Genomic DNA, 27,991 nt, shown 5'->3' on the forward strand with positions numbered 1-27,991 from the left:
TCCAGAGACCCAGGTCTTCAGAGCTATGGCAGGAGAGTCAAGAGACCTAGGCATCACTGGAAAGGCTCCGAGAGGCGCCCAGCTCTGAGGAGGTGCCAGGCAGCTGCTTGAGTTAGGAATCCAGTCGTGTAATGCTTTTAGCCCCGTGCAAAGCCAGGCCTGCCTACTCCTCCACCCCAACACTGCAAATGCCCTGGGGGCTCTGGAATGAGCGGGGGTGGTTAGGACTAGTGTCTACTGGGACACAGGAGGGGAAGGGGGACCACCCTAGCCTAAGGGAAAAGCTGCAGCCCAGACCCAGGGAGCAGTGGTCAGAGCTGCAGCCACAGGGCCACGGCCTGGAACCTCCAGGTGATGCTGACTGTGGAGGGGAAACAGCTGGGAGCAATGAAGGGTGGGATGCGCTGGGGGTGGGGTCCCGCATCACCATCTCCACCACGCCGAGGAGTCCTTTATGGTGGGGCGGGGTGCCCCGCACAGGTTCAGAGGCCAGCGTGGAAGCAGGCTCCCAGAGACGGGACACACGCGCAAACTCTGCACCCACGCACACGTGTGCACAGGCAAGCACACGCGGCAGGGCTGCTTTGTTGCCTATCGGCACAAGCGCAAACAGAACGCCTGGGGAGACTGAGGAAAGGTGCACTGTGGCTGGGGCTGGTCACTGTCGATCTGCTTCCCAGAATCCCCTGCGGAAGGAACGAGGGAAGACACACCTGCAAAGCGCATGTCCTCTCGCAGCCCTGCCAGGAGGAGAGTCCTTGGAGCAGCCAGGCAGGCCCATTTGCACACACATTAGTAACGTGCAAAGCTCTTTAGGCAGATTACTTGCTGCTCGCAGGAAGCCGCCATGGTGGCTGCCAGCAGGCTGAGCTCACGCCCGCAAACTCGCTCAGCAAGACGCAAAGCAGGGCCCAGTCTGATTTCCCACACCGAGGGCCCAGGCAGGCAGCCTGAGTGCAGGGAGCTGCCCCTCCGGGACCTGTGCCCTCCCTCTGGTCCCAGCAAGCGGAGAGAGCAGAGAGAGCAGAGGCAGCACCTCCCGGGTAGCCATGCTCAGCTCCACAAGTATCAGCTCCCTGTGGACTGGCAGCTATGAATTGCCACTCTCTTAGAATTTCCGTGTCCCTGAGCTACTTGCTGTAGAGTCAGAGAATGGCAGAGACAACACCTTCATCCTGGTCCTTTTCCACAACATGCCACTCACCTGCTCACAAAGCTTTAGTGACTTCCCATTAGATTGAAACCAAGTCCAAAATCCGACCATGGCCAGAGAGGCCCCCAGTGCTCTGACCCGGGACATCTCCCCACCTTCCCATGCCACCACCCTCACCCTAGATCACCTAGCACCAGGCACACCCTCCTCCTCACGCATCCCCCAGCATGCTGAGCTCATTCCAGCCTCAGGACCTTTGCACATGCTATGCCAGGTGCTAAAATCTCTGCAGCCGGATCTTGCTTGGTGGACCCCCTCACATTCTTCCATTCTCTCCATAAATGCCTCCTCACTGGCATCGTCATCCCTGACCACCACCCTAAACCACTCTCTTCTTACCTTGTCATATGTTTCTTCATGGAAGTTATTACTACCTGAATTACTTTTGGTTTATTCACTTGTTTGTTTAGTGCCTGACCCCCACCTCCACTAAGATGTCACCTCTTAAGGACCAGGAACTTGTCTGGCTCAGTCCCTTTACAGCCTCAGGATCTAGACCAGGGCCTGGTTCATATTAGCTTCTCAATTAATATCTGATCCATTCAAGACAGGCAAACTGAGACCCAGAGGGGCAAGGCAGTGCCCTACAGTCACACAGGGAATGGGACAGAGTCCGGTCAGGAGCTTGTGCGAACGTTAGCCCAGGGCTCTGGAGAGCTGCTGAGTATGACATGGGGAACTGGACAATTCCTTAAAGGCCTGGCTGGTGCACTCGGTGACTTGCTGAGCACCTACTCCGCATGGTGAGAGGCGAGGTTGGTCCCTCCCTGCAAATGAGATGTGGTTTTAGAAAAACATGAAAATTGAGGCCACAGCCCACGGCAGTGATGCCTGAGCCCTGCCCTAGTCAGGCTCTCTGAGATGCTGCACCCACAGCAGGAACTGGGGGAATAAAGTCTGGCAGTAAAACGTATTAATAGAACCGCTTAAGTGCCAAAGGGCTGGCTTTCCCACTGGGCAAGCCCTGTGCCACTTAGACCTTAAACAGGAAGCTACTCCTCGTGCTAAAAGATCAGGCAGGCCAAAACCGGCCCAGAACAGAGAGGCAACTGGCAGGGCCGTGTGCTCCAAATGCAGAAAGGAGAAAGCTACAAGACCCATGAACAGAAAGCTGCCAGTCCCAGGATAACAAACAACTAGCCGCAGTATTGTCAGAGGGCGCAAACCAACAGCAATGAAAACATCTATCTAAAGAGCTGACCTTGACACAGGAAAGACCAAAGATGCCTGTAATTACTAAAGAGCTTAGTTAGCATTTAGTGTGGACTTTGAGTAATGACGGATAATAAGAACAAAAATTCCTGCAAATACAGTTGACCCTTGAACAACACGGATTTGAACTGCACAGGTCCACTTACAAGTGGATTTTTTCAATACAAGTTACCCCGAATGTGCCTGCCTCCCCCGCCCCTCCTTCCGCCTCTGCCACCCTTTAGACAGCAAGACCAACCCCTCCCTCTCCTCCTCCTCCTCCTCCTCCTCCTCCTCCTCCTCCTCCTCAGCCTACTCAATCTGTAGTTGAGGAGGATGAAGACCATTACGATGATCCACTTCCACTAAACGAATAGGTAACTATATTTTCTCTTCCGATTTTCTTCATAACATGTTCTTTTCTCTAGCTTACCTAGCTGTAAGAATACAGTATATAACACAAAGAAACATACTAAATGTGTTAATTGACTGTTTGTCTTACCAGTAAGGGTGCTAGTCAAAAATAGGCTATTAGTAGATAAGTTTCAGAGGAGTCAAAAGTTTTACGTGGATTTTCAACAGCACCGGGGTCAGTGCCCCTAAACCCCACATGTTCAAGGGTCACTGTACAAAGGAGAACCTAAGACAGCTCAGCCATGTCCCGTACTGATCACAGAAAACGCAATGGGTACCTTGAAGACCCAAGGGAAAACACAGGGACTCTCAGGGCCGCCGCGCTAAGGATGATTGCGGGTCCTTGGGGAACAGGGTTCTCGTCATACTGTTTCCATATTTAATAAGCTCAAGTTGACAGTGTGTAAGCAACGAATCAGACGCTGCCACTTGGCAGTCCACACGCCTTATCAGCCCTACCACAGGCAGAGCTGGCCAAAAAAGAGTTTAAAATTTTTATAATTCGTTACAAACATTTAAAAATTAAGACATTCACAGAAAATCTAGATTTCTGGCTCCTCTTGGGACACCAGAAACAGTGACCACACGGAGCCCTCTCACGGGAACCCGGGTGCCTGCAGTTGCTCATAGCTCACCTGCTCTCTACCTTATCCCTGTGTGTAGGCTGAAGGCATCTGGATTTATGACCTGGCTGTCACTCCAAAGGATGGCTTTAGCCATTCTTCTCTGACCCTTTGGTTGTCTTCAAAAGCCCCAAGTTACAGAATTCTCCAACAGTAGTTTGTGCAGTTGCCCAGGCAGTTGATGGGCCCCCTCGGCCTCCCAGAGCAGAGAGAACAGCAGATATCCAGCCCCTCCCCACCCTGCTCTGCTAGGCCCGGAGCTGTCTCCAGCTGGGTCCTCACAGCTCACAGTTCTTCCTCTCTCTAGTGTAGCTTGGCAGTTCTTTAGGGGAAGGGACCACATTTTTACCCCTCAAAGCACCTAGCGCAAGAAGTCCAGGGATGGCCCATCTGTCTCAGTGGCAGGCTGGCCACCAACAGGCTGCTGAGAAATGCCTTCTCGTCCGGAGAGTAACTCTACAGGCAGAAAGCACCAGTGTCTGTCCCTCCTTCTACTGGCCCAGCAACCCTAAGAGCCACCAGCAGCTGTACCTGCTCAGATGGCCCAATGAGAGCTCAGACGGGCAGTGCCCTCCAAACTCCCACCCTGCTCCTGAGCAGCACCAGTCAGCACCCAGCCAGCATCCGGAGCCCCGGGGGCACTGGGCACCCTCCCCATGGACTAATGTCCTCTCCAGCTGAGAGCCAGACAGCGGTCCAGTCCCCAACCCCAGCTTGGCCAGCTGAGGGCCGTGAGCACTTTGTCACCTTTTGCAAGCCCCGTCCCTTCGCCACCCCTAGGTGCTCCCCAGGCCTGGTTCCATCACTCGGCCCTGGGAGCTGTGCTTCCCACACAGAGGGAGTGGAGAGCCGCCCTGCTGCCAGGCCAGCCGCTGCTCCCCTTCTCCGAGACACCGACACTTCTGCCCTTGACCCCAACCGCCCCAGGTCAGCTCTAAACACCATCCGCGGACACAACAATGAAAGTGCCACTGGCAGAGCCCTCTCCTGAGCTTTATCTCATTGAATTCCCATGGCAGCCCCGGGAAGGTATTCATATCCCATGCACAGGCCAGTAAGCAGGCTCGGCAAGACGGCACCAACAGCAGAGCTGGGGGCTGCCGGTGTCTGTTTGCTCCAAAGACAATGCCCCTTCCTCTGTGCCACCAGCAGCCCAGCCCTGGAGAAAGCACCACTGTGTCCCCAGCTGAGCATCTAGAAGCCTGAGATTTCCTCCACGAGGAAGAGAACAGGCGGGGTGGGTGAGGGAGGAAGGAGAGGAGAGGACACCCTTGGGTGCACTGCCCTGTCTCTCCTTATTTAAATTAAAATGGTTCAAGTCCTACACCCCCCTGTGGTAGGAAACCCATCACCTGCCCTCCCCACCCCCAGTGTACCCAGTGCGTCCCGGATGGGGCTGGGGTGCGCATGTGGTTCTCCTGCTCACACTGTCACGCTTGTCTCCTGCAGCAACTCCCTCCTCACCAGGCTCCGTGACTCCGATTGGGGACCACAGCCCCTGTTCCTTGCCTTCTCCCTGACGTCACTCACAGCGCACACAGGTGACACTGCAGATGTGAGGGTAACACACCACGGAAAGGGCGACGCCACACCACACGCTGCACGGCAACAGCAAGAGATGAGGAGCAGACACACGTGGTGACAGCCACCAGCCTGGCCACTTCTCTCCTAGGCCGACTGAGGTGACCGACTCAGCCACAGGTCACCTGCTCAAAGCCTGGTGTCAACCAATAGCATATCGCCAAATCTGGAACGTTGACCTTGCGCAGGGTCACAGAGGATGTTTAGTTTTTCTCAATGCCTTTGACACTCTTCCACCTCCCATTCACACCAGACAGTGGGCACCTTCTTAGAGCCTGTGCCATGTCAGGCACAGTGAGAGAGGAAAGAGGGAGCCCTGCACCCCTAATACCCTGTGCTTAATTCTTAGAAGATCCCCAGGAGTCGAGTATTACTACCTCCAGTGTGCAGCCGGGGAACCACCGCCCAGAAAGCTGCAAGGGGAGGCGGAGGGCAGGAGTGGGGCTGGGTCTGTCTGGAACTCCGCCCTTCCCTGCCCGCAGACAGGCTTCAGTAAAATGCTCTCGTGCTCTCTGGTGCCCGGGGTCCCATGGAAGCCACCATTCTGGTTGTCGATGGGGAGGCAGCGGCAGCCCACCCATCCCCTGTGCTCTCTGCAGGTGTGTTGGCAGACAAAGTCCGAGGGTGTCCCTAATCCCCAGGTGAACCCAGAGAGGTCCGGCCCCCTTTCCCATGGCCCACCTGCTCCTCCAGGACAATGTCCACCAAATCTGCTCCGTGTGACATTCTAGGATGAAAATGGGCTTTCCCTTGGCCTGTCAGGGCAACAAGCCTCCTCCCCATGGCACGAAGTAGAAAAGAGCTGGGCTTTGAGTCAGGGGCTCTGAATCCACAGCCCAGCTCTGTGACTCATCTGCAGGGCCTTGAGCAAATCCGGGAATCCCGGCAGTCTCCAAACTCCGTCCCAGCCCTTCCCTCCAGCACTGTTGAGATTAGCTGAGTTTATGGGTGTGAATGAGCCGAATTTGATAAACAGAGGCCATCCCTCACTCTGTTCCACATCCCCTGCCAAAGGTTGAGCAACACCAAACCCCAGGTCACTTGCAGACCTGGTAGCCACCTGCTTCCTCCCGGGAAGCCCAACTGCACCCTGGGATGATGGCGGAGGGGTTACAGAATGGTCCTAATTCCCCACCCCTGCTGCGACCAGTCCCTCTGCAAGGTGACTGTGTGTGTGGTTTCCCCCTCAAGGGGAGTCTACCATCCACAGGAGTCTCCCATCCACAGGAGTCTCTTTCCCCTACCTGTCTGGCTGACCTCGTGACTTGCTTTGGTGGCCAAGAGATTGCAGCGGAAGCCACAGCACACCAAGTCTGGGCCTGGGCCTCAAGCAGCCCTGAACACTCATACTTGCTGTCGTGGAGCTCCGCTGCTGCCGTATGAAGAAGGCTGGGCTAGTGTGCCTGACAAGGCATCACCCATGGCCTGGTCACCCGTCCCCCCAGCTGACAGCTGGCCAGCCCAGTTGGATGAGACAGCCCAGCTGAGATCCACCGAGTCTGACCCAGGGCTGCTGACCAGGAGGCTGATGAATAACACAGGCCCACTGCTTCACGACACTGCGTTTCAGGCTGCCTTGTTATCCTGCAGCAGCTAACTGATGCAGGGGCCTTCTCCTCCCCAGGGGGACTGGCAGCTCGGGCACAGATGGCCAGCACCCAGTGAGGGCTCTGTCTGGGGGACGCCACATGCAGAGGATGGCACTAGATGTGGGCTGCACGGCACAGCTTCTCTGAGATGAATTCACACCAATTGGATAACCTCTCCTCACCTCTGCCTCTCCTGACACCGCCACCCCCCACCCCCTGCCTTCCTGCGGCTTCCTCTCAGGGGGGACCCCCCATCCAGCCCTTCAGTCAACAGCAGGCTGACTCACCACCTCAGGGGAGGCCCCCCAAGCTGAATGCCCTTGGAGATCTGGGGAGAAGAAAGGGTAATTGAGCCATTTCAGCTGCTGCAGGCCGCCTCCCTTTGTACATGCCTATTTCTCATGCCTGCCGCCTCCCCTGCCAAAGGGGCTACCTGCTAATAAGCCACAGAGACTCTGCAGGGAGGAGCTGACGCTTTGCTCAGCTATTTAATGACCCACGAAGGAAGGAAGGAACACCAGGTGTCTCCAGGCCCACGCTTCAGGTTCCCGGCCCCTCTCTGTGACCCCAGGAAGGAGCAGACAGGCCTCCCAGCAGCCCTGGCAAGGCCCTCAGCATCCCTGGGCACCGGGAACGGGACGGCACGATTGACGATGTAACTCGGAACAGAACGACATTCGACCAGAAAATCAGCCGCAGAAAGCCTAGCGGCGCTCAGGAGCTTTCCTTCGATGATTGCTGGGATGCTCCTTCGAAATACCAAAAATCAGACGTTAAATTCTTTCAAAACAGTGTTTCAGGTGTCCCCACTTGGCTGGAGCATTAAGGATGTATTTCGTCTGCCCACTGGGCACAAGTTCTAGACAACGTTGGCCTGGGGGCAGAAGCCAGTGCTCCTGGGGCCCCACCCACCGTCTGTCCATTTGCCAAGCATCACGCACAGGCCTTGGAAAGGTGACTATCAAAGGCGAGGAGGACCCAGTTCCTGCCCTCAACACTCCCGGGTCACAGTACAAGCGATGCGTGCAGGGCTGGCTCTGGGACGAGGTGAAGATGGAGGTGCATTCAGGCTGCTGCAGGCACTGCGGGAGGTAACGGGGCTGTCACAGAGGGTGGGCAACGGGCTGGGACTCCAGAGGCCTGCAAGACCAGTGCTGGCTGGTGCTCAGGAAGGGAGCTCACAGCGGCTTCCCCAGCACGAGAGGGATTTGGAAGGATGAGCAAGAGGGTGGGGACAGAAACGGAAGGGGACAGCGGCCATATGGAGTCTTGGACACAGGCCCAACAGGACAGCTCTCTGTTCCCTTCCCCATCTCAGCCAGGCCCCAGTTCTGGCTGCGTCTTGCAGCCACTGAGTTCCAAACCCACCAGAACTAATTCTAGAAAACATCTCTTCCTTGTGATCTCATTTCTAAGAATTTCTAAAAGAAAATATGAATTTCTCAGACTGGAAGCACTTTTGCTAAAGTGCTAAGGCTTTAAAATCTGTAAACAGTAGGATATAATTAAATGCAAATGTGGGGCCATATTTAAAAATTAATCTTCTATAATTAATTAGTAATTTAAAATATTCCGGTAAATGATACTTAAATGGCACAGAATTATCCTAGCTCTGAGTGATAAAGTCATCTGCTAAAGATTTACCATGTTGGAGTGAGAAATATTTGCATATATCATGTGGGACAACAGAACATTGCCATTACTTCATTTACCTTTGCTATAAATGTATTAAAAAGCACAGTCTTTGTATTGAAATTGTGGAACCTGTGCACAGGTTAACTCACTGCAGCAAACTCTGAGCAGCAATTGATTTGCAGCCGGGAGTTAACCCAGCCGGTGCTTCTACAAAGGGTTAAATTGGCCTCCAGCCACACTCCACACCTGGGAAGGCGATCTGAGCAGGGGCAGTACCGTGAGTGGCCCCTTCTGCCTTTGTCCTGTCATTCTCACATACTCCAGTGAAAGATGACGCCCACTCCCAGAGCAATGGGAAGCTGTCCTGCCAGCCAGCTATTCTGTTCTTTCTCCCATTCTCCTCTCTACAGAAAGAGGTCGCGGGTATCCAAGTGCAGAGGTCAATGCCACCTGCTGCAGTTGTCACTGGGTAACCGCCATTTCTTTCCCAGCTACATAATGCCCTCCCCAGACCATTCTGCCACCAGCCATGCCATCATCCTGGTAGATGAGTGTGTGCATATTGATGCAAGGACCCACACGGGTACATGTGTTTGTGTGTGTGTCTGAGCTGTTGGGCTGTGCTGGTCTGAGGGTCTGGTTGTACCAGTGGATGTGGCTGTTTGGTTGTATCATTGGATCAGCCTGTGTCTGTGTGTGCACACGTGCATGCCTGGGCTCCCACACCTGCCTGCACTGCCTTCCACAAACCCCCCCCCCCCCCGCCCCAGTGCACTCATCTTGGCACCCTGTGCTCCTTGCCACATGCTGCAGCTGGGCTCAGGATCGTCCCACCTGCAGGAGGAGCCAAGACCCCACTCGCTGACCACCCAGGCCTAAGACACAGTTCTTAGGCAAACTTAAGCCTTCCTGATAGCCAAAGTTTTAAGACAAAACCCTTGCTGATAGGCTGGCCTTTTGACCAGCCAACAAGACAACCAAGGCACACACACAAAAAAACCTAGCTTTAGGCCCGTTCTATTGAAGATATGAAATATAAAATATCCATTCATTTATTCCCTCAACAGCTGCTGTGGACCAGGCCTCATGCTGCTCTTGGAAGATAAAATGGCGAATGCCACAGAGTTCCTGGCCCTGAGGGTGTCACATTCTAGTGGGAGGCACAGATGGCCCAACATCTGCAGGACACAGAAACGGACGGTGCCCGGGCCGCCAGGGCTGAGCAGGCTGCACCTGTCTCCTCACGACCTGGGGGAAAAGGAGCAGCAACTCCTCTCCATAAGGTACACAAATGGCTTCAGATAGTTTAACTTTTTTATTCTTTCCAGTGAAACAAAAGACTGGGAGGGAGAGAAACTCTGAGGAAACCAAAGGAAAGAGAGAGGCCTCTGCACAGTAGAGACAGAGGGGTGGAAACTGTGAATGAGAGGTGAAAGGACAAAGTCCTGGTGTCCCCCGAATGCCCACACATTCTCAGAAGAGGCCCTAGTGGACAACAGCCCTGGGGCACAGCCTCTCTGCCAGCCCCTGGGAATGCCCAGCAGAGCTGTGGCCATGGCGTGTGCCATAACCTTCGATGTCATGGCTAGTGTCGGGGAGGCACCGCCCGTGCACTTGGTGATCCACTCAGCACTTAACATGGTTCCTGGTTCGTAGGAGGCTCCCAAGTGCCACTTGCTAGGTGGGTGGAAGATGGATGGATGGAAGGATGGATGAGCAGATGGACAGATGGACAGATGGATCGAATCCCAAGCCCAGGGCCAAAATAGACTGTGCACTGGAGTCTCTCCCTCAAACCTGACCTAGAGAAGAACAAGCACAATAACACATATTGTCAGGCTGTTAATCTCTGACACCCTGAAAAGGACCCCAAGAATAAACCAGTCCTGAAGTTTGGATTCCTCACCCCAAACTAGGGAGCCCTTCCTGCTGACATCCCAGAGTCAGCTCCAGACACTCCCTGTCCTGCACACCCATGGCTGCAACTGCATGCACACACGTCCCTGAATACACCGGGGTCTCCTGACCCCCCTTCCCCCCTCCCTCCCTGTCCACAGGGTTAGTGCAAGCGCATTCCTGTAGACCCAGCCCTAGTGCCACCTACTCCGGGACGTTTGTCCCTCTGCCCACCCCAGCTCTTCATGGCCAGAGAAACTCCTGCATCCTCGGTGCCCTCACAAGACCCAGCCCACACCTCTGCATGGCAGGTGAAGGGGTTTGTCCACACCTCTACCCGGCCCACCAAGCTGGGAGCCCTATGAAAGCACAGAACTGGGCACAGGCCAGGGCTCATTAAACGCTGGAGAAGTGGCCGGAGAAAGCAAGAGCAGGAGGGAGAAGGCTCCGGCAGCCACCGCAGGACTCCCAGATCAAGGCCTCTGCCCTTGGCCCCTCTCAGCAGCCGCTGCCTTGGTCCCTTCAGGAATCCCATGGCCCTGGAGTGCAGAGGCCACCCCACCTCCAGGCTGGTGACTCAGCTGACAGGCTTGCATGAGAGAACGTCACAGGTGTTTGTCACTGCCCACTGAAGCCCTCTTTGGCAGCCAGTGGCCCAGAGGAGAAGCGAGGCCCAGCTGAAGACACCATGAGTCCAGTCCACTCCCCAGTGACTGCAAAGAGCCACCCACCCTCACAGAGAGCTCCAAGGCCAAGCCCAGAGAGAAACGAGCCCCACTGGAGGAGGGGGTCCCTCCATGGCCTGCACCCTCAGCAACTCTGACGGTGGGCCCAGGCCTGGGACCAGGAGATGTGAGTGCTGTCACCCCCAGTCCCAGCCTCCCCACGGGCGGCCTCTCAGCACCTTTGTAAGATGACGCCCTGCTGTGGTGGCTAAGACTGTGGGGAAGGTCTCAGAGGAGGGCGCGTGGAATCAAGACAGAGTGACAGTTGGTGAGGGGTCTTGAGGTGGGGCCTGTCACACCAGCCCACAGGGCCCTAGAGAGGCCCCAGAGCCTCAGCCTGCTGCAGCCCCTACCCCCACCCACTGCCAAGGCCAGGATCCCCAGACCTGCGGCCCCTCCTGAAGTGGGACCTCAGAGGGTGCCAGGTACCCTCCAGGCCAAGAGCCGCCCAGAGAATCGGTGCCATTTAGCAAAATGTCAAAGAGTCAGGCAGGTCCGTCTTCCTCACTCGCTCCCACTTGGCAGGCCTTTCAAGCAGGGCAGGGGAGAAGTTACCGCTGGGAAGGCCACGGAGCCCACGCCCACCGCAGCTCATCCATGCCATCCCCGATCCAGCACGATGTTGACTTATTAAATATAATTGATGGCAGTGGGGGCTGAGAGGCCATTTACTTCTCCATAACGGTGTTTTGAGTTTCAGAAAATTCAGGACATGCTCTGGCAGTGGGTTCCCTTGTGAGTATTGTCCATCCTTGTCACAACAAAGAGGAAGTTGGTCCAGTCTGCTCAAGAAACCCAAGCAACGCCTCCAGGCAGTGACAAAGCCTCCGTGCAGGGACGGCATTCCCGGGTGTCTCCTAGGGGACCTGCTGGGCTAGCCACTCAGACAGCTCGTGGTCACCTCCAAAGTCCAGAGTCCTTCCCCACCACACTTAGGAGATATGTTAGAACTCTTAGAGACAGGAACACTAATACACTGCTGGTGGGACTGCAAACTAGTGCAACCTCTGTGGAAAGCATTATGGAGGTATCTTAAACAGATTCAAGTAGACCTGCCATTTGACCCAGCAATCCCATTACTGGGCATATACCCAAAGGAAAAAAGGTCATTCTGTAACAAAGGCACGTGTACCCAAATGTTTATAGCAGCACAATTCACAATAGCAAAGATGTGGAAACAACCCAAATGCCCATCAATACATGATTGGATTAGTAAACTGTGGTATATGTATACCATGGAATACTACTCAGCTATAAGGAATGATGAAGATACAACATCTCTATGGTTCTCCTGGAGAGAGTTGGAACCCATTATATTAAGTGAAGTATCCCAAGAATGGAAAAACAAGCATCACATGTACTCACCAGAAAATTGGTTTCCTTGATCATCACCTAAATACAAATCTGGGAACGACACCAATTGGACATCAGACTGAGGTGGGGGGTGGGGGAGGGGATGGGGGTATGCCTACACAATGAGTGCATTGCGCACCGCTTGGGGAGTGGTAACACTTGAAGGTGCTGACTCGGGAAAGGGGGGGTGGGGAAAAAAAAATATGAAACTATTGTTTTTAACTTGCACTGTTCACTTAATAATTTATCATGAATATTTCCCATATTATTTCATATCATTGTACAAGAAATAATGTATACATTATGAGGACATACTGTATCTAACAAGATATACTGTTAGACTCTTTGATTCTGAAAAAAAAAAAAAAAAAAAAAAAAAAAAATATTAGTATGTTATGTTTATGGCTGAGAAAACTGAAGGCCAGGGAATGAAACAGCAGTAACATAAACAAGATTTTCAAACTACTTTATTCCTTATCTTCCTTCCATTTTATCAAATGCTAGTATAAGAGGTAGCAGCAATTCAGGGGAAAAAAGTGTATCTTTAAAAATAAGTACAGTGTAAAAATTAGGTCTGCACACCAACACATCACATTTAGGTAATATCACTGTTCTAAACACAACTACAAAACTTTATTTTGAACTACATGCTACTTTTTTAGGTATCACAGATGAAAATAGTTTTATTGCTGTATATACATTTCATATTGACAGTACTTATCTAGCTTGTTGACTAACTTGTTTAGACAGTGTAGGGAAATACTTTTGATTCCTCACAATAACCAGATTTATCATCAATAAATAATTCTATATTATTGAGAAAAATCTAAAGAATGTGGTTCTATCAAAAGCTACATTATTTATATATACGAGAAAATGATATAAATCTAAAAATTGGACCACAAGAATATTCAGAAAAAAGAATAGAATGGTAAAGCCACAGTCTAAATGCAATCTAATAATCAGTCTAATCAACTTACTATAACATGTAAATATATTATGACAGAAAGAGCATACATACAGGCATATTCTGGCATTTTAAAGAAATTATGTGTCTTTAATGAGAGAAAATAAAGCTAAAGTTCAAGCATCAACAAAAAAAAAAAAAAAAAAAAAAAAAAAAAAAAAAAAAAAAAAAAAAAAAAAAGAACTCTTTGCGCATAAGCACCCTAAAAACCTCTGCAGACTCTGCCAGAAGCAGCGGAGCCGCATCCCCCCCCCACCCCCCGCCACTCCAGCAAGTGCAGCATCGTGTTCTCTGGGGGACAGGGCTCGGGAGGGTCACACCTGGACTTGAATCTTTTTCAGTCCCTTAGTGGCTATTTGTGTGCCCTTAAGCAAGTCACTTAACTTCTTTAGCTTTTCCGTTTCCTCACCTACAAAGTGTGAGGATTGGAGAATGCACACAAAGAGACAGGCCCACCCACCGCAGGCTTTCTCCCCTCCCACCAGCAGGCACATGGGACCAGAGACCAGGACTCTCATCGACTGGAACTGAGGACAACAGTGGGGGCAGTTGGCCACGGTCCAGATGTCGTCTTTCCCCTCGGTCTCCCACCACCACACCCAGGGACTGGCTAACTGACTCTAAGAGTGGCCACTCTGGAGCCATCCCCAGCCCCAAAGCACCCAGCAACCAGAAGGCTTTGCAAACACAGCCGGAGGGACCCCCGGAAGGCAGGCGGAGCCGAGCCAAGCGTATCCAGCACCGCAAGAGTTTGCATAATTAACCACCAGGAAATAACATCTTTAGGCCAGTCTTAGTTATGTGTTAAATCCTCACAGGGCCCAGAAACAGGCAGGGGCTGGATTCCTCTGGAAGGGAAATGCATGAATATGTGCAGTGAAAAGAAAACTAATGCTTCTCGAGAAGCTGTGCCAAATGCTTTGTCCTGGCTGTCGTCTCCTTCATCCCTACGCTACAGATGAAGAAACTGAGGCTAAGACGGTGAGGCAAATTGCCCAAGGTCACACGAATAGTAAGTGGGGGAGCTGGGACTTGATCCCAAATCTGTTCACTCCTTTCCACTCCCAACCCCCACAGCAGAGCGGTGGCAAGGAGGAGAGGAAGAAAGAGGAGAGAAGGAAGGAGGCTGGCGATACCCAAACAGACACCATCACCAGATCGGACCCCCGCTGGGGGTGTCTGGCAAGAAGAAAAGAGTCGTGTGAGCGGACTTTGGCAAACGTGCTCGCAGGCACATTCGGAGAAGGACACGCTGGTGCTGCTGATCCCAGGCTGCCCATCAGTGGCCTCAATCACTTCATCCAGGGAGACGTGCTCTGGTGAAAGTGCCCAGGACCGAGGGGACCTCACAGCCTGGCTGACCACCAGCGGGAGCCGGTCAGCCAGATTGGCCGGATTGGCCAAGCGCGCCGGGGCTGCCAGCCAACTGCACCAAATTAAGCGTTCCGAATTTTCAGTTCTCCAGCAGTGGGCTTCGTGCTGGCTCCTGATGCATGAGGCAGCATTTTGAGTAATAATCAATTAGAGGGGAGCAGAGTAAGCAGGCAAACTATGGCAGACGAAATTAGCATAATGCTTCATTCTACTTTCAATCAGAGAGGACAAGGTGGTTCAGTCGTTCGGACAATCTGCAGGGAGCACTTGGCTGCCCCGTGACCCGTTCAGTCCGCCCTGCTCCCAGGAACGCCACACCCCCAGCTCACGGCCCCCGCCACAAGGCCGCCCGGGCCAGAGAGAGACCTGCCAACCCCAGCTTGTCACATCTCTGCGATTAGACCGCTGGGGCAGCACCAAGCAGCCAGCTCATAGAGTACTTCTAGTTTGTATGTTCTCAGATTAATGGATTCTCTGTTGAACTAGTGGACCCTGTCTTCATTAGAAGGTCCCAACCCCTAACAGAGATGTTTTTAAAAGAAACAAATACTGATTAGTCCAAGCACCAAAAATATAAGCATGCAGAATGTATCCTGTGACAGTATGCAACAGACACCTCCTCCAGGTGCTAACAAATCCCCAGGCAGACCTGCCCACCTCTGCAGAGAGCTGGAAATGTATTTTATCCCTAGAGCTTACACCTGTCAACAAAGAGAGGAAAATTAAAAAGAAAAAATAGAACCAGCCTGAGTTTTGCCTCAGAAATCTCTGGCGGTGCCTTGTAGGCAGGCTTCCCTCGGGCCGCCCCTCCGCCTCTCGGACTCTGGGCAGGCCCTGGGCCACCTGTCGGGGACCAGGCAGGAGCCAAGTCATGCTCAGCGTTTCCCCCTTCGTGGCGGTGTGCTATGGGCCGAGCACCCACAGGCCCGCGTCCGTTTCAGCTGTGTACAAGAGGACGGCGCCCTGCAGCCCACCTGGGCCACGCCCTGTGGCGCCCTGGGCACCAGGCCCTGCAGCTCGGGCCCCCCGACCTACCTCGTTGATGAAGGAGTGAGCTCCCTGCGGGCTGAGCAGCAGGATGGCGCGGCGCAGCGTGTCCCTGTAGCGGTTCAGCTCCTCCGTCTTCATAGTGGTGAAGAGGCTGGTGAACACGTGGCTGATGTTCTTGTCCACCTTCTGTAAAGAGACGTCAAGGCCCAGCCGCGAGGCCTGGTCCAGGAAGCTTTGGAGCCCACGGATATCTGAGCAGCGGGAGAAGAGGAGGAGGAGAGAATCGTCTGTAAGTGGGAAGGGCGCCGAGGAAGGTGTCTGACTGTCACGCTCCCCACCCATGCAGCCACCGCCAGAAACGAGGGCTCCAGTCTGCCTCAGCAGTCCCCTGAACAGAGGGTGTGGGATGTCCATTTAGACCCAACAGTCCTCACCAGTGCCCAGCCTGAGTGACCACCTCGCACCACGGTGAGCCCATTCTGCCATCCAAGTCCTGTGGCCAGAACGCGCCATTCACGATGAGCCCCCCTTCTCTCCCCATGCGGGCCCAGTCCCCGCAATTCTGTCCTCCAGCCTACGTGTGCTGGTGGGCCCTGGCCCCGCCACCCCGCTGCTCCACACAGCTGAGGCTTCTTGACCCTCAAGGGTGACATGAGGCCACGGACTGTCATGAAGGGGCTGGTCCGACCTCAGGAACTGCCTATCCCAATCCTGTGACCGCACAGCCTGCACCACAGCACCCCCGCCCTGAGGCTTGGGACCCTGTCTTGCTTCGGGGACCTGATTTTCCTTGATGAAACATTCTCCCCACCTCTTCCCAGCTGGGGTGACTATCACCTCCCGTCCAATCAGAAGCTCACATGCTGATTGGTTCAGGGATGGGCGGGAGGCCCACGGTGGCCCACTAAGACTCCATTCTGGCACTTTGGTGGCACTCCTGGGACAGAGGCTTGCCAGAACCAACTACCAGGGGATGGAGGTCGGAGGGGAACCTGGAGCCCCACTTTACTGCTCACTGGTACAGACCTATCTTTGTGAGGGTGGGTGGGGAGGGGGGGCTGAATTTTTTTTAACCAGGGCCCAAATCTTTTCTTAGCAGCAGCCCTACAAAGCCATCTGGCTTCACCAAAGGGAGAGATGCCTATGAATGGAACCAGCAGAGGCGAGCAGGTCTAAGAGCAAGACACAGTCCTGATGACATCATTGAAGCCTCTGTGTCCATCTGTGTCTAAAGCCTGTTTGTCCTGAACGTTGCATTCCATGAGCCAATGAATTCCCTTTCTTGCCTAAGCTGGGGCATTCGCAGCCCAAAGTTTCCACCCATAGGCCACTTTTTCAAAGCTCGGGTGTTTCCTTCATCTGACCCATCCTTGCATTGCACCTCCCGAAAGCAAGACCCGTACCTGAGTCACACTCTCCAAAGGATGCTCTGGGTCTGCCCAGATTCCATGAGCTCTACCCCCCCACACCTTGGGTGCCCACAGGCACAGCCCAGCCCATCTAGTCACAGAGAATCAAAATCAAAGCCAACTGCTGATTCAACCAGATTTTGTTCCCAACCAGTTCCTCTCCAAAACTTTCTCTCTGTGTCCATTCCACAGACTCCCTGAGCAGGGACCATGCAAGCTGCTGCCGGGGTCCCCAGGCTGCCTGTCTTGCAGGAGGATGGGCTCACCGGCAAGTCTAGTTCCAGCAGGACTGTGTGATCGGAGCCATCATGAAGAACCACACACGGTGGCAGGGCAGACAGCAGAGCACCATGGCTGTCTGGCATTGGGGGCTCCTGGTCCCAAGCCCGAGCACCTGCCATGAACTCTGACACTCAGGACTTAGTACAGTCCTTTAAACACTGCAGCAAATCACCCGTCCTCTTGGAGCCTGAAGGGCTCCTCTGTAAAATGGGGATAAAATTCACCAACTACCATTTTCGTAGGACTCTGAGGAACCACAGTTCCCGTGACGGCCACCTGCTTGTGTCTCAGGGAGCCAACCTCTTGATGGTCCACAGGGAAGGCACAGCAGTGTCCAAATGAGAACCTTGGGAGCCCTTCTAGAGATGGCAGGTGTGTGACTGACATTCAAGCCCACGGCCTCCGTGTTGCAAGCTAGCCTTGACCTCGGCCTGCCCTTGCCTGTCCGCAGCCTGGCCCCTGGAGCACAGCCAAGCACCCAAACCCACTTGCTCGGCAAATCACAGGGGTCTCGGTGTTGCTCTGCCTACCAAGTCAGACAGGAAGGAGATGCCAGGTAGCAGGAAGAGCCATCTCTACCAAGCCCCAGGGCTAGGACAAGGTGGCCTTGCACAGGGCTCCCCCAAAATGAGGAAAGGGAACCAGCTGAGGACCACACAGTGCCCTACACCTGCCCCAGCACCCAGGCCCCAGAATGTCAACACCCAACACTCTTGGGCTCCCAGAGAGGCCATTCGATCCCCCTCATTCTGCTTAGAACCCTGGAGATCCGTAGCCCCAAAGCCTCTTGAAAGAAAAGATGAAGAGGTTAATGACCCCCTCTGAACCGATCAGAGGGAGAGGCAGGGCTAATGTGCAGAGGGCTCAGGAGACCCACCTAGAAACACCCAGTGCTGGCATGAGCCCCAGGCCCGGCGCACATCACGGCTCACACCTGCCCATCATAAACTGGAGAAGGCTCAGCACCAAGCAGCTGCCCAAGCCTGAACCAGCAGGGGGCTGCAGTGCCAGGCACACGACAGCCCTCCACGGTGCCAATGAGGACTCGCCCCTAGATCTGGGCTATCCAATAATCCAGCCACTGGCCATACATGCCTATTCAGATTTAAACTTCAATTAATTAAAATGAAACACAATTACACATTCAGTTCCTCAGATCCACTAGCCACACTTCAACTACTCAACAGCCACATCGGGCTGGTGGCTAGCACGTTGGACGGTGCAGGGGTAGATTATACACAAGGGATCATTGAGAAAGTCCTATTGCACAGTGCTGCCTGGAGAAACCACCTTTTAACCAGCACGGTGTAAACAATGTTCCCAAAAAAGGCTGACTGGGTGTCTCCAGGCCCCTTGCAATGGCCTCCCTATTCCCAGGCTCTTTGTCTCTTTGAAGACCCCGCCTGGGCCACGTGACCTGCTTTGCCTATGGAACAGTAATAAACTTGATGCAGACAGAGAGGTTTGAATAAGTGTTTGTGCACTTCCCTTTCTGCTCTTGGACCCTGCCACGGCCATGAGCACAGCCCCGGGCTGGCCACTGAAGGGATGTGCAGACACAAGGAGAAGAGTCGGGCCGGACCCAGGCAGCCACCCCAGCCACGTGCCGGCCAAACTCAGACACAGGAGTGAGCCCAGAGCAGCACAGCCTAGTTGACCTATAAACTCATAAAAAATAACAAATGACTGTTGTTCTAAGCCACCAAGTTTTGGGATGGTTTGTTTCCCAGCAATAACTAACTGATAGACCAAGGTCACTGGATGCGTTGTATCTGGTGTAGCTCCTGAAAGCCTAAGGGAAAGAACAGGGCCTACACCGTAGAAAGTCACCACACCACAGCTCACCCACGACGCCGTCCACACCAGGCTGCGTACAAGCCAGCCAGGGTGAGGCCACATGTCCACAGGCCACTTGTGCCCCATCCCCAGGACCAATGGTCCTTACTGCCCAATGGCCTTGGCTAGGACCCAGATCTGAGCACAGCTGACAGGACATGAAGGTGGGACCCGGGCCCCACCATGCACCAGCTCCTGCTTCTCTCCCCCCACCTTTGAAGGCCACCGTGAGTCTCTAACGGGACAGACTGACCACGTCTGCAGAGTGTGCCTCTCTGCACATTTGCATGAGTGTGTGCACCTGAGGGCTTGCATGGGCCTGCAAGTCTGGCAGGGCCACTTGTGTGGCCCTGGGGACCTCACGCACCATGCCAGCATGGCCAGTCCTCTCAGGCTGGGGATGAAGTCCCTTTCAGTCTCCTCCCTGACGTCCCTGTGCCTAAAACCAAAGCAATAGACAGAACTATTTCATTTCCTCAGGGAATAGCAGGTGCCACAGGCAGGTGGCAACTGTCTAGGGACCCACAAGTACACACAAGGACATGCACACACAGAGAACACAAGCCCTCAGAACCCCTGCACAGCCTTGGCTACTGTATTTCTGGCATCTTCTCGGGCAGCTCCTGACGGGACTGAGCCATCAGCGAGAGTTTAAGCTCCCATCAGCACTGGCTTCTCTCACTGGAAATTAGTGATGCAGGCTGAAGGCGGCACTCCCCAGGGACCACAGTCCCTGGCCACAGCCACCTGCTCCCACTTGGCTGAAGAGGTCAACTCTCAGCCTCCTTTCCCTGAAGCTCTTGGTCAGCTTCACTGGGTGGGGAGCAGGTGACAGAGAGCAGCGCAGAGCACAAGCCAACTTCCCAGCCCTCCTGCTCATGGCCCGGGAATGGGCCATGGAATCCCACTTTGCCCACAAAAGTCCTTTCCTCCCTGTAAGATTTCAGGATTGCAACACCTCCCTACCCCATCCCTGAAAAGAGCCACTATCCACTGTTGCTCCAGAGAATCCCCCAAAAGGGTAGAGCAGGGACAGAGCTGGGCTGCTCCCCTGGGCAGCAGAGCGAGCTCCCCGGAGTCCCCTGGCTCCCGCAGCATTCTGGACCTGGTCCCGGGCCCTCCCCAGCAAGCTCCCCGTGCGGACCGACCGTCGTCATGGATGCAGCTGCCCCCGCCCGACACACCCCCTGGGAGGGCTGCTGACTGGGGCCACATCAGGCCTCACGTCAGCCCTACCCCCGACAGAGGCCCACGGCCACCGGCTCTCTGAGACTGCGAGGAGAGGCGTGAACTGTGGGAAAGGCACTGGCCACCGCACAGCAGGGAGAGGCTCCCAGGAGAGGGGTCCTTCTCCCCGGAGAAAGGAGGCAGCTCAGGGAACGTGGGCAAGTCCGTGCCCACAAGAATGTGTTGGGACAGTGCCCCAGGACAGGCCCCGGGGTCACTTCTTCCCTCCCAGCCACCCTGTGCTTCTTTGGGCCCTCAGGGGCCTGGTCACCAGAGGTCTTTCCAAGACCCAAACCTGACCGAGCCCTCCCGCGGACGCTCCCCCAGCCCTCTGTAACATTCGCCAAGAGCGCTCTGTGCCAGTCCCTCCCCGGGCGCTGGAAAACAAAACTGAATGAGCCCACAGTGTTCCTGCTGTCGGGGAACTTACATTCAGGGGCTGAGAACAGGCCAGAACAAATAAACGGTGGGATAAATAGATAATTTCCAACAGTGACAAGAACTCCGAAGAAAATAGATGTTGGGCTGGAGGGGACCGCGGGGGTGGGAGTAAGAAAGGCCCTGTGAGCACCCATCCACAAGGAGGAAGCAGCTCTGGAAACCTCGCAGAAAAGAACATTTCAGACAGAAGAGACAGCACATAGGAAGTTCCTGAATGAGGCTGAGCGCGGTGGCTCGCGCCTGTAATCCTAGCACTCTGGGAGGCCGAGGCGGGAGGATCCAGAGTGCCCGGCCTGTGCCTGGCCCTCCTTGAAGCCCTCTCCTCCCTGGGCTCCCAGCACTGTGTGCCCCTCCTCTCCCCCGTCCCCCCACCCCCTCCCGTCACACGTCCCCGTCACGTTCCCACTCACCTGGGCTTCCCCCTGGCATCACCCGCCACGTCTATACTCACGTCCCCAAGATGTGACACGCACTAACAAGGCCCACATCCTGGCTGAGGCCTCTCAACTTTTCCTCCTAAACATCTCCTGAGCCCATCCCCACTATCTCTTCTGAGGTCCAAGCACCACCTGCTCCCTGCGACTTCTGCAACAGTGTCCCGCAAGGGTCCCTGACCCTGGCATGTGCCCGCCAACATACTCCGCCAGAATGTTCTCTCGAAGTCATATCTGCCCATAACATAACCCTCTTCTAAACCTTCAACAAATAACACAATTTACTTAAAAGTTGCCCAGAAGGTCAGGCTCGGTGGCTCACACCTATAATCCCAGCACTTCGGGAGGGTGAGGTAGGAGGATCACTTGAGGCCAAGAGTTTGAGACCAGCCTGCACAACGTAGTGAGACCCTGTCTCTACAAATAATAAGAAAAATCATCCAGACGTGGTGGTGTGCACCTGCAGTCCCAGCTGCTCGGGAGGCTGAGGCAGGAGGATCTCTCGAGCCCAGGAGTTCAAGGCAGCAGTGGGAGCTATTATTGTGCCACCGCACTCCCGTCTGGGCAACAGTGTAAGACTTTGTCCCGGGGAAAAAAAAATGTTTCCAAGAAATTAATATCCTCAAAAGCATCAATCAATCAGATTGCAAACAAACAAAAACCCTTCTAGAGACTTTATGGTTGTGCACAAAATAAACTCCAGACATCTTAGCTTGGTACGTAAGAAACTCTGGTCCTAACAGCTTTTTCTGTCTCTGTTCGTGTGACCCTCACCGACTTTCACCACCACCACCCAAACCACAGACCCTGGGCTGCAGGAAAAGAAGCTCTTTGCCCTCCCCAAACACACCCCCTACCCCTCTCCCTCTCTCTCTCTTTCTCCACCTGGATTCTCCCAGTTGGAAATTTACAGAGCCCTGCTCCTCTATCAAGACACAATTCAATCATACTTCCCCTCCAACACCATCTCAGATGCTCAAGGTAGAATTCATGCCTCCTTCAAATTTAACAATATGAAATGATATTAAGGAATAGTAGTAAGTAATATTAGACAACAACCTACAGGAGGCAGGAACTAGGCCTTCCTCACTTCTCCACCCATCCCCAAAGCTCAGTGCCTAGCACAGGGTCAGAGGCAGTAAAAGTCTGCGGAATCAATTGCACCAAAGCAAGATCCAGCCCGAAGCCAGCATGACTTCGGCACCCACACGACGACCATGCATTTGGTGGAGGAAAAGCCCCACTAGGCAAGGAACTGAGGTTGGGAAGAATTTTTTTAAATCTAAGGTTATAGCTGTGACTATCCCTCCACTTTTTCTGAAAAAAAAAAAAAAAAAAAAAATTGGAGAGTAACTGGATATTTTAAATACTTTCTTTCTTAAAAGTAATTGAAGCGAAAGAACACATTTCAAATTTTTTCCCCTACTATTTTCAATTTCCGAGAAAGGCCTGAGCACTCAGAGTACTTATGAAGAATATTTTACCATCTGTAATGCATATATATATATATATATATACACATGTATGAGGCTGCCACCTCACACTCAGAAGAAGTTCACAGTTAGAAGTGTTTTTGGATTATTGGCAAATTTTCCAAAGGCTGAGGAACAACTTTGATTTGTAGACTTTTTTTTTTAACTTCTTTCCTATCTGGGCCCCCCGTGATAGGCTGTGAATCCCTCCCCAGATGTAGTCGACCCACCATTCAAGTTCATTCCTCGCAGCCCTGCCCAGGCTTCTCTCCTCCTCTACTGCCCACCCCTCCCCACCACCAACTCCAAAGGCCACCATCGCTGTCACAGGCATGGAGCCGCTATGGCAGTGGGTGTGACACCGGCTGGGTCTGCAGGGGAGGAAGCACCCACCATTCCCAAGACAGGATCACAAAGACCTCCCTGCTGTGGCTCCACGCACAGGTGCCCAGCTGCCCTCTGCCCAGAATCCACTGGGTGCCTCACCTCCCACCGCAGCTTCTCTGCTCTGCATCCCCCCCCTCCCTTCCTCCCTCCCTCCCTCTCTTCCTTTCTTCCATCCTTTCTTTCGTCCTTCCTCCAGTATTTCCTGAGCTCTGTTCTGGTCCAGGCCCTGCGCTGGGCACCAGAGTGGCAGAATTTTAAAACTTCACAGCCTTGTGCTCAAGGAGCTCTTGGTCCTAAGGGTAAGACTGACCCTAAGAAAGGAGCGGCTCCCTTCTGCCGCTTACTGAGCACCTCCTACATGCCAGCGTGTGTTCTGTTTGCAGACTGCAGTTCATGACTAAATTAATTCCGTGCCATCAATCCACGTTGGTGACTCTCTATGGGAGTCAGGCGGGCACCGAGCAGGCCCAGGGGCAATTCAGCAAAGGGAGGAGTGACGACGTATATGTGCAGCGCATTCGGTGGTTCTCGGTAAAATCGGAAGCAGGCCTCTCCCTGTCACGGGGTGACAAGGACCCCCAGAGCCCAGGCAGGGGCTATGTCCGAGTGAGAATGGTAGCGTCCTGCCATCCTCAGCAGCACTGGGCCACGGCTCTAAGTCTCCTTGCCGAGGGTCTCATCTCAGAGGGAGGCCTCCCCTGTCCTGGTTATAATTCCAGCTGCCCAGGTAAGAAGTTAGGCAGGCCTGGCCCTGAGGGTCCCTCAGAGCGATACCCCATCCTCCACCCCAAAACACCCCTGCCCTCTGTATTAACCATATCTTTGCTTTTCTGATGCTTTGGCATCTGGGGACTTGCTGACCCTGGAGGGCCTGTTGCTCCCAGCATGTTAGCCGATTTCTAGAGACAGTAAACAACTTGCCCCAGAGCTCTCCTTTTACACGCAAACCAACCAATCCTGAGCCCAGACTCCTAACCACTATTTTTATTGGGGGTCTCATGCTCAGGACCGCTACACACCTGTCCTAATACCCCAAGGCCAGGTGCCAGACAGCCAGGGACATCAGAGCCTGCTGAAATTATTCAAACCAGCCAATCCCAAGCCTGCTTATCCTGCCCGCCTCTTCCTACCCCCAGAAACCATGGCAAAGGATGTCACCCACAGCTCCCTCTCCCTCCGCCGCCCATTCCTGGTGGCCCAGTGGCAAGGCATGCCCTCCTCTTTGGGGACCCGTGAGTATAACAGACCATCTTTTCAACACTAATCATCTCCTGCTCTGTGGGCCTTGCCATCCCTAAATAATAATAAAACCTATATTAAAACTCCATGTTCATTGCATCACTATTCACGATAGCCAAGATAAGGAAGCAACCTAAGTGTTCACCACCAGATGGATGAATATATACACGAGGGAATGCTATTCAGCCTTAAAAAAGAAGGAAATCCTGCCATTTGCAACGGCGTGGACAAGACTGGAGACATTATGTGAAGTGCGATAAGCCCGGCACAGAAAGACAAATACCGCATGATCTCACTTACGTATGGAGTGTGAAGAAGCTGAACTCAGAATAGAGAGTAAAATGGTGGTTACCAGGAGCTGGGGAGCAGGGTGTTGAGATTGTTGGTCAAAGGATGCAAAATTTCAGTAAGACAGGAAGCATAAGTTCAAGAGATCTATTGTACAAATGGTGACTATAGCTAATAATAGTATATTGCATATTTGAAAATTGACAAAAGAGTAGGCTTTAAGTGTTCTCACCACAAAAAAGTGAGATAATGCATATGTTAAATAGCTTGAATTAGCCATTACACAATGTATACACATATCAAAACATCACGTTGTATACCATAAATATACACAACTTTTGCTTGTCCAAAACAAAAACCAAAAACCCACCCTCTTCCATGATGGCCTGGGATGCAGAGCTTGGAAAAGGGCACAGAGAAGCAGCCCCACTGGCCACCCCCCAGGGGTGCACGGAATAGGCACAGGCCTGGGTTAGAATCCCACCCCTCACTAGCTGGGCCACCTTGGGCAACCAGCTCTCTGAGCCCATTTCTTCTTCCGCAAAACAGAGCTAACCCCTCCCTCCTCGCAGGAGCCCTCGGATTCTCGGGTGAGGGGCAGACAGCACAGCTGGCGCAGTGCGAGAGAGATGCTCAGCGCCATCAGCTCCCTCCCAGCCTGCTCATCAGCACAGGGAACGCCCCCAAAAGGGCTCCCAGATGAGCAAATCATCTCTCTTGTTCTGGAGGCTCATCAAGAAGGGAGGTGCTGTCCTGACACAAAAGAAGACTAAAAAGGTCGTCTCTCCGTCTGTGACAATGGAAATTCCAAAGTGGTAAAGTGGCTGAAGGGGAAGGTCTGTCACCGAAAACTCTGAGAAAGGAAACAGGTTTCTGCCTCTAGTGAGGGCTGACGGTACCCAGGAGCCTTCCGCTCGCACGGGTTTCAGAACCCCCCGCAAAGCTGGGCGGCGGCAGACCCGGAGAGGGGCGTGGGCCATCTGGACAGATCCTGGTGGTCACGCTCACACCGTGTGTTCACCCGTGTGCCACTTCAGACATGAACATGAACATGCTCTGCATAAGCCGTACCCACGCCCCTGCCTGGGGCCCTGGCAAGGGAGGGCATGGGTTGATCAGAACGTGTTCCGTGTCTCACCAAGCCCTATTCCTTCCCATTTGAAAAAACAAACACAAGGGAAAAACATGTTAAATAATCAGGCTGGAAGATCGAGATTAAAAACAAAATAAAATAAACGTCTACTCTGGCACTTTGGAAAAAACATACCACACTGCATTAAGTGCTTTGAATTAAGTAAATTACACCAAGTAACTAATTTACATAATGATCAAGATTTGCATTTTACACATGTTATGATGAAAATGGGTTTATAAAATAATTCTTCACCAAATTCTGTTCCAAGCTGGGTTCCAGTATTTGGATAAAATTCTGTGGTGTTTATCTGCTACTGTCTTTCATGTTTCAAATCTCTGGCTCCTTCAATATTTTCTTGTAATCTGGCAGGTCCCTTATTCCCACTGCAATAAATAGTCCCTTTGATTTGCAATTCCCTTCTGTCAACTGAGTGAGATCATATTTTTAAAGGATCCATAATATGCTAATGATTTTTAGAATTTTCACAAATAAAATTTGATGTCCCTGTCACCTTTCACTTATGCAGTATTTGGCATTGATTTTAGCAGTTCTTCTTCCAAGAGTTGTAAGGATGGTTTCCGAAGTCCTGCTGTTTTGATGCCATTGCTTCAGGATGGTGAATCGGCACGGTGTTTCCCAACAGGCCCCTCAGTGCGGGAGCGGGACGCTGGCTGGACGCCCCAGCAGGGGGCTGGGCACAGGCCCCCCAGGAGAACGGCCCGCAGCCTCAGGAGAACACACCTCAGCTCAGGTGTCCGCTGCCCCAAGCCTGGAGCCAAAGCTCCTCTCCCCTGGCTGCTGGGGGCTCACATGCTCCACTTCCGTTTTCCTCCTCCTCTCTCGGCCTGCGAGGAAGGCTCACTGTCCCATCTGACATGAGAAAAGTAAAGGCCAGAGAAGTCGAGCCCTCCGCCGACACCAGACAGCAACGAGCCACGCCACTGCTCTGAGGGAACGCTGGACGTTTCCCTGGACTTCGCTGTCATAGAGACAAAATCCCAGAGCAAATCTAGACAAGGAATTGGGAAACTTGGAAGTGTTTACCCAAAATAGCCACCTTTGAATTTCCGAGGGGCCCCGAAGCGAACGTCTTTGGTTTTTGTGACTGCCACAGCCAGATGACCTCCCTCCGTGGTGTGGCAGGACCGACGACAGAATAATCACAACGGCATGTGATGGGTTGAATGTTTGTGCTCCCCCAAAATCCACGTGTTGAAATCCGAACTACAAGCGTGATGGGGTTCGGAGACGTGGCCTTTTGGGAGGCAATTGGGCTGTGAGGGCAGAACGCTCCTGATTGAGATCAGTGGACTTATAAGAAAGAGAGAGATTCGAGGTCTTTCTCTCTCCGCCTAGTGAGGATACAGCGAGAAGACGGCCATCTGCAAGCCAGGAAGGGAGCCCTCACCAGACATCAGATCCGGCACCTTGATCTCGGGATTCTCAGCCCCCAGACCGTGAGAAATAAACATGTGCTGCTGAAGCCACCCAGCATAAGGTATCTTGTTATGACAGGCCACGCTGGCTAGTACACAGCACGTGCTTATTAAGGTCTGACTTTGTGCCCGGCACTACACTGAGTAATTAGCATATACTGTCTCATTTAATCCCCACAACACCCTCATGTCTTGCCCTTGGTCATCCAGCCAGCAAGAAGTAGGGCTGGGGTTCAAACCCAGGGCCATCTACTCCAGAGCCTGAGCTCTTTAGCCACAGTCACCAACAAGCCGAAAGCACCTGGGAAGGGTGGCAAGGAGGTAGGTCTGCAAACCTGACCGCGTGCAGGTGCTGAGCCGGGAGCCTGGCACACACAATTCACCTGAGCCTGAGTACCCCTAGGGAATTACCAGATTATGTCCATTTCGCAGATAAATCAGCAGCTCATAACAGAGCTGGGATCCAACCTCAGGTCTGTCTACTGTAAGAGACCCTGTCCTCCGAGCACTAAGGCAAGGGAAGCCCATCCCCACCCCAGGCCTGCAGAACGGCCGTCCCAGGCACATAGAGCTCCAGAGAGACCGTCCCAGGCACACTGGTCAAGTACTGTGGTCTAGCTTGTAAGAATGGCAAGAAGATGAAAATGTGACGCATGCCATTATCAGCTGTTAATTTGCAATCAGTATTAATAACTGACATTACACAGTGAACTGGAGCATCTGCATTAGTTCTGTAAATTATCACTCTAAGGAAAAGCCCATAATATTAGAAACAGCAGCCCCAGCTGAGTTGACTTGAAAGCAACCCGGGGCTGGGCTCCACGTCTGCAGATCTGCCCAAAGGCTGCTGGGGG

General features: G+C 53.3%; 1 protein-coding gene across 2 annotated transcripts in view; it reads right to left on the reverse strand.

Moving 5' to 3' along the window:
- GRID1 (glutamate ionotropic receptor delta type subunit 1) overlaps window positions 1-27,991 on the reverse strand; it is a 680,971-nt gene that overhangs the window by 450,435 nt on the left and 202,545 nt on the right. For both annotated transcript variants that reach the window (XM_069460227.1, XM_069460228.1), the window contains exon 4: window positions 15,597-15,802. In XM_069460227.1, the coding sequence (XP_069316328.1) occupies window positions 15,597-15,802 (206 nt within the window). The remainder of the gene's footprint in view (window positions 1-15,596; window positions 15,803-27,991) is intronic.

This window comes from Eulemur rufifrons, chromosome 28 (genome assembly GCF_041146395.1).
Source record: "Eulemur rufifrons isolate Redbay chromosome 28, OSU_ERuf_1, whole genome shotgun sequence".
NCBI lineage: Eukaryota > Metazoa > Chordata > Mammalia > Primates > Lemuridae > Eulemur > Eulemur rufifrons.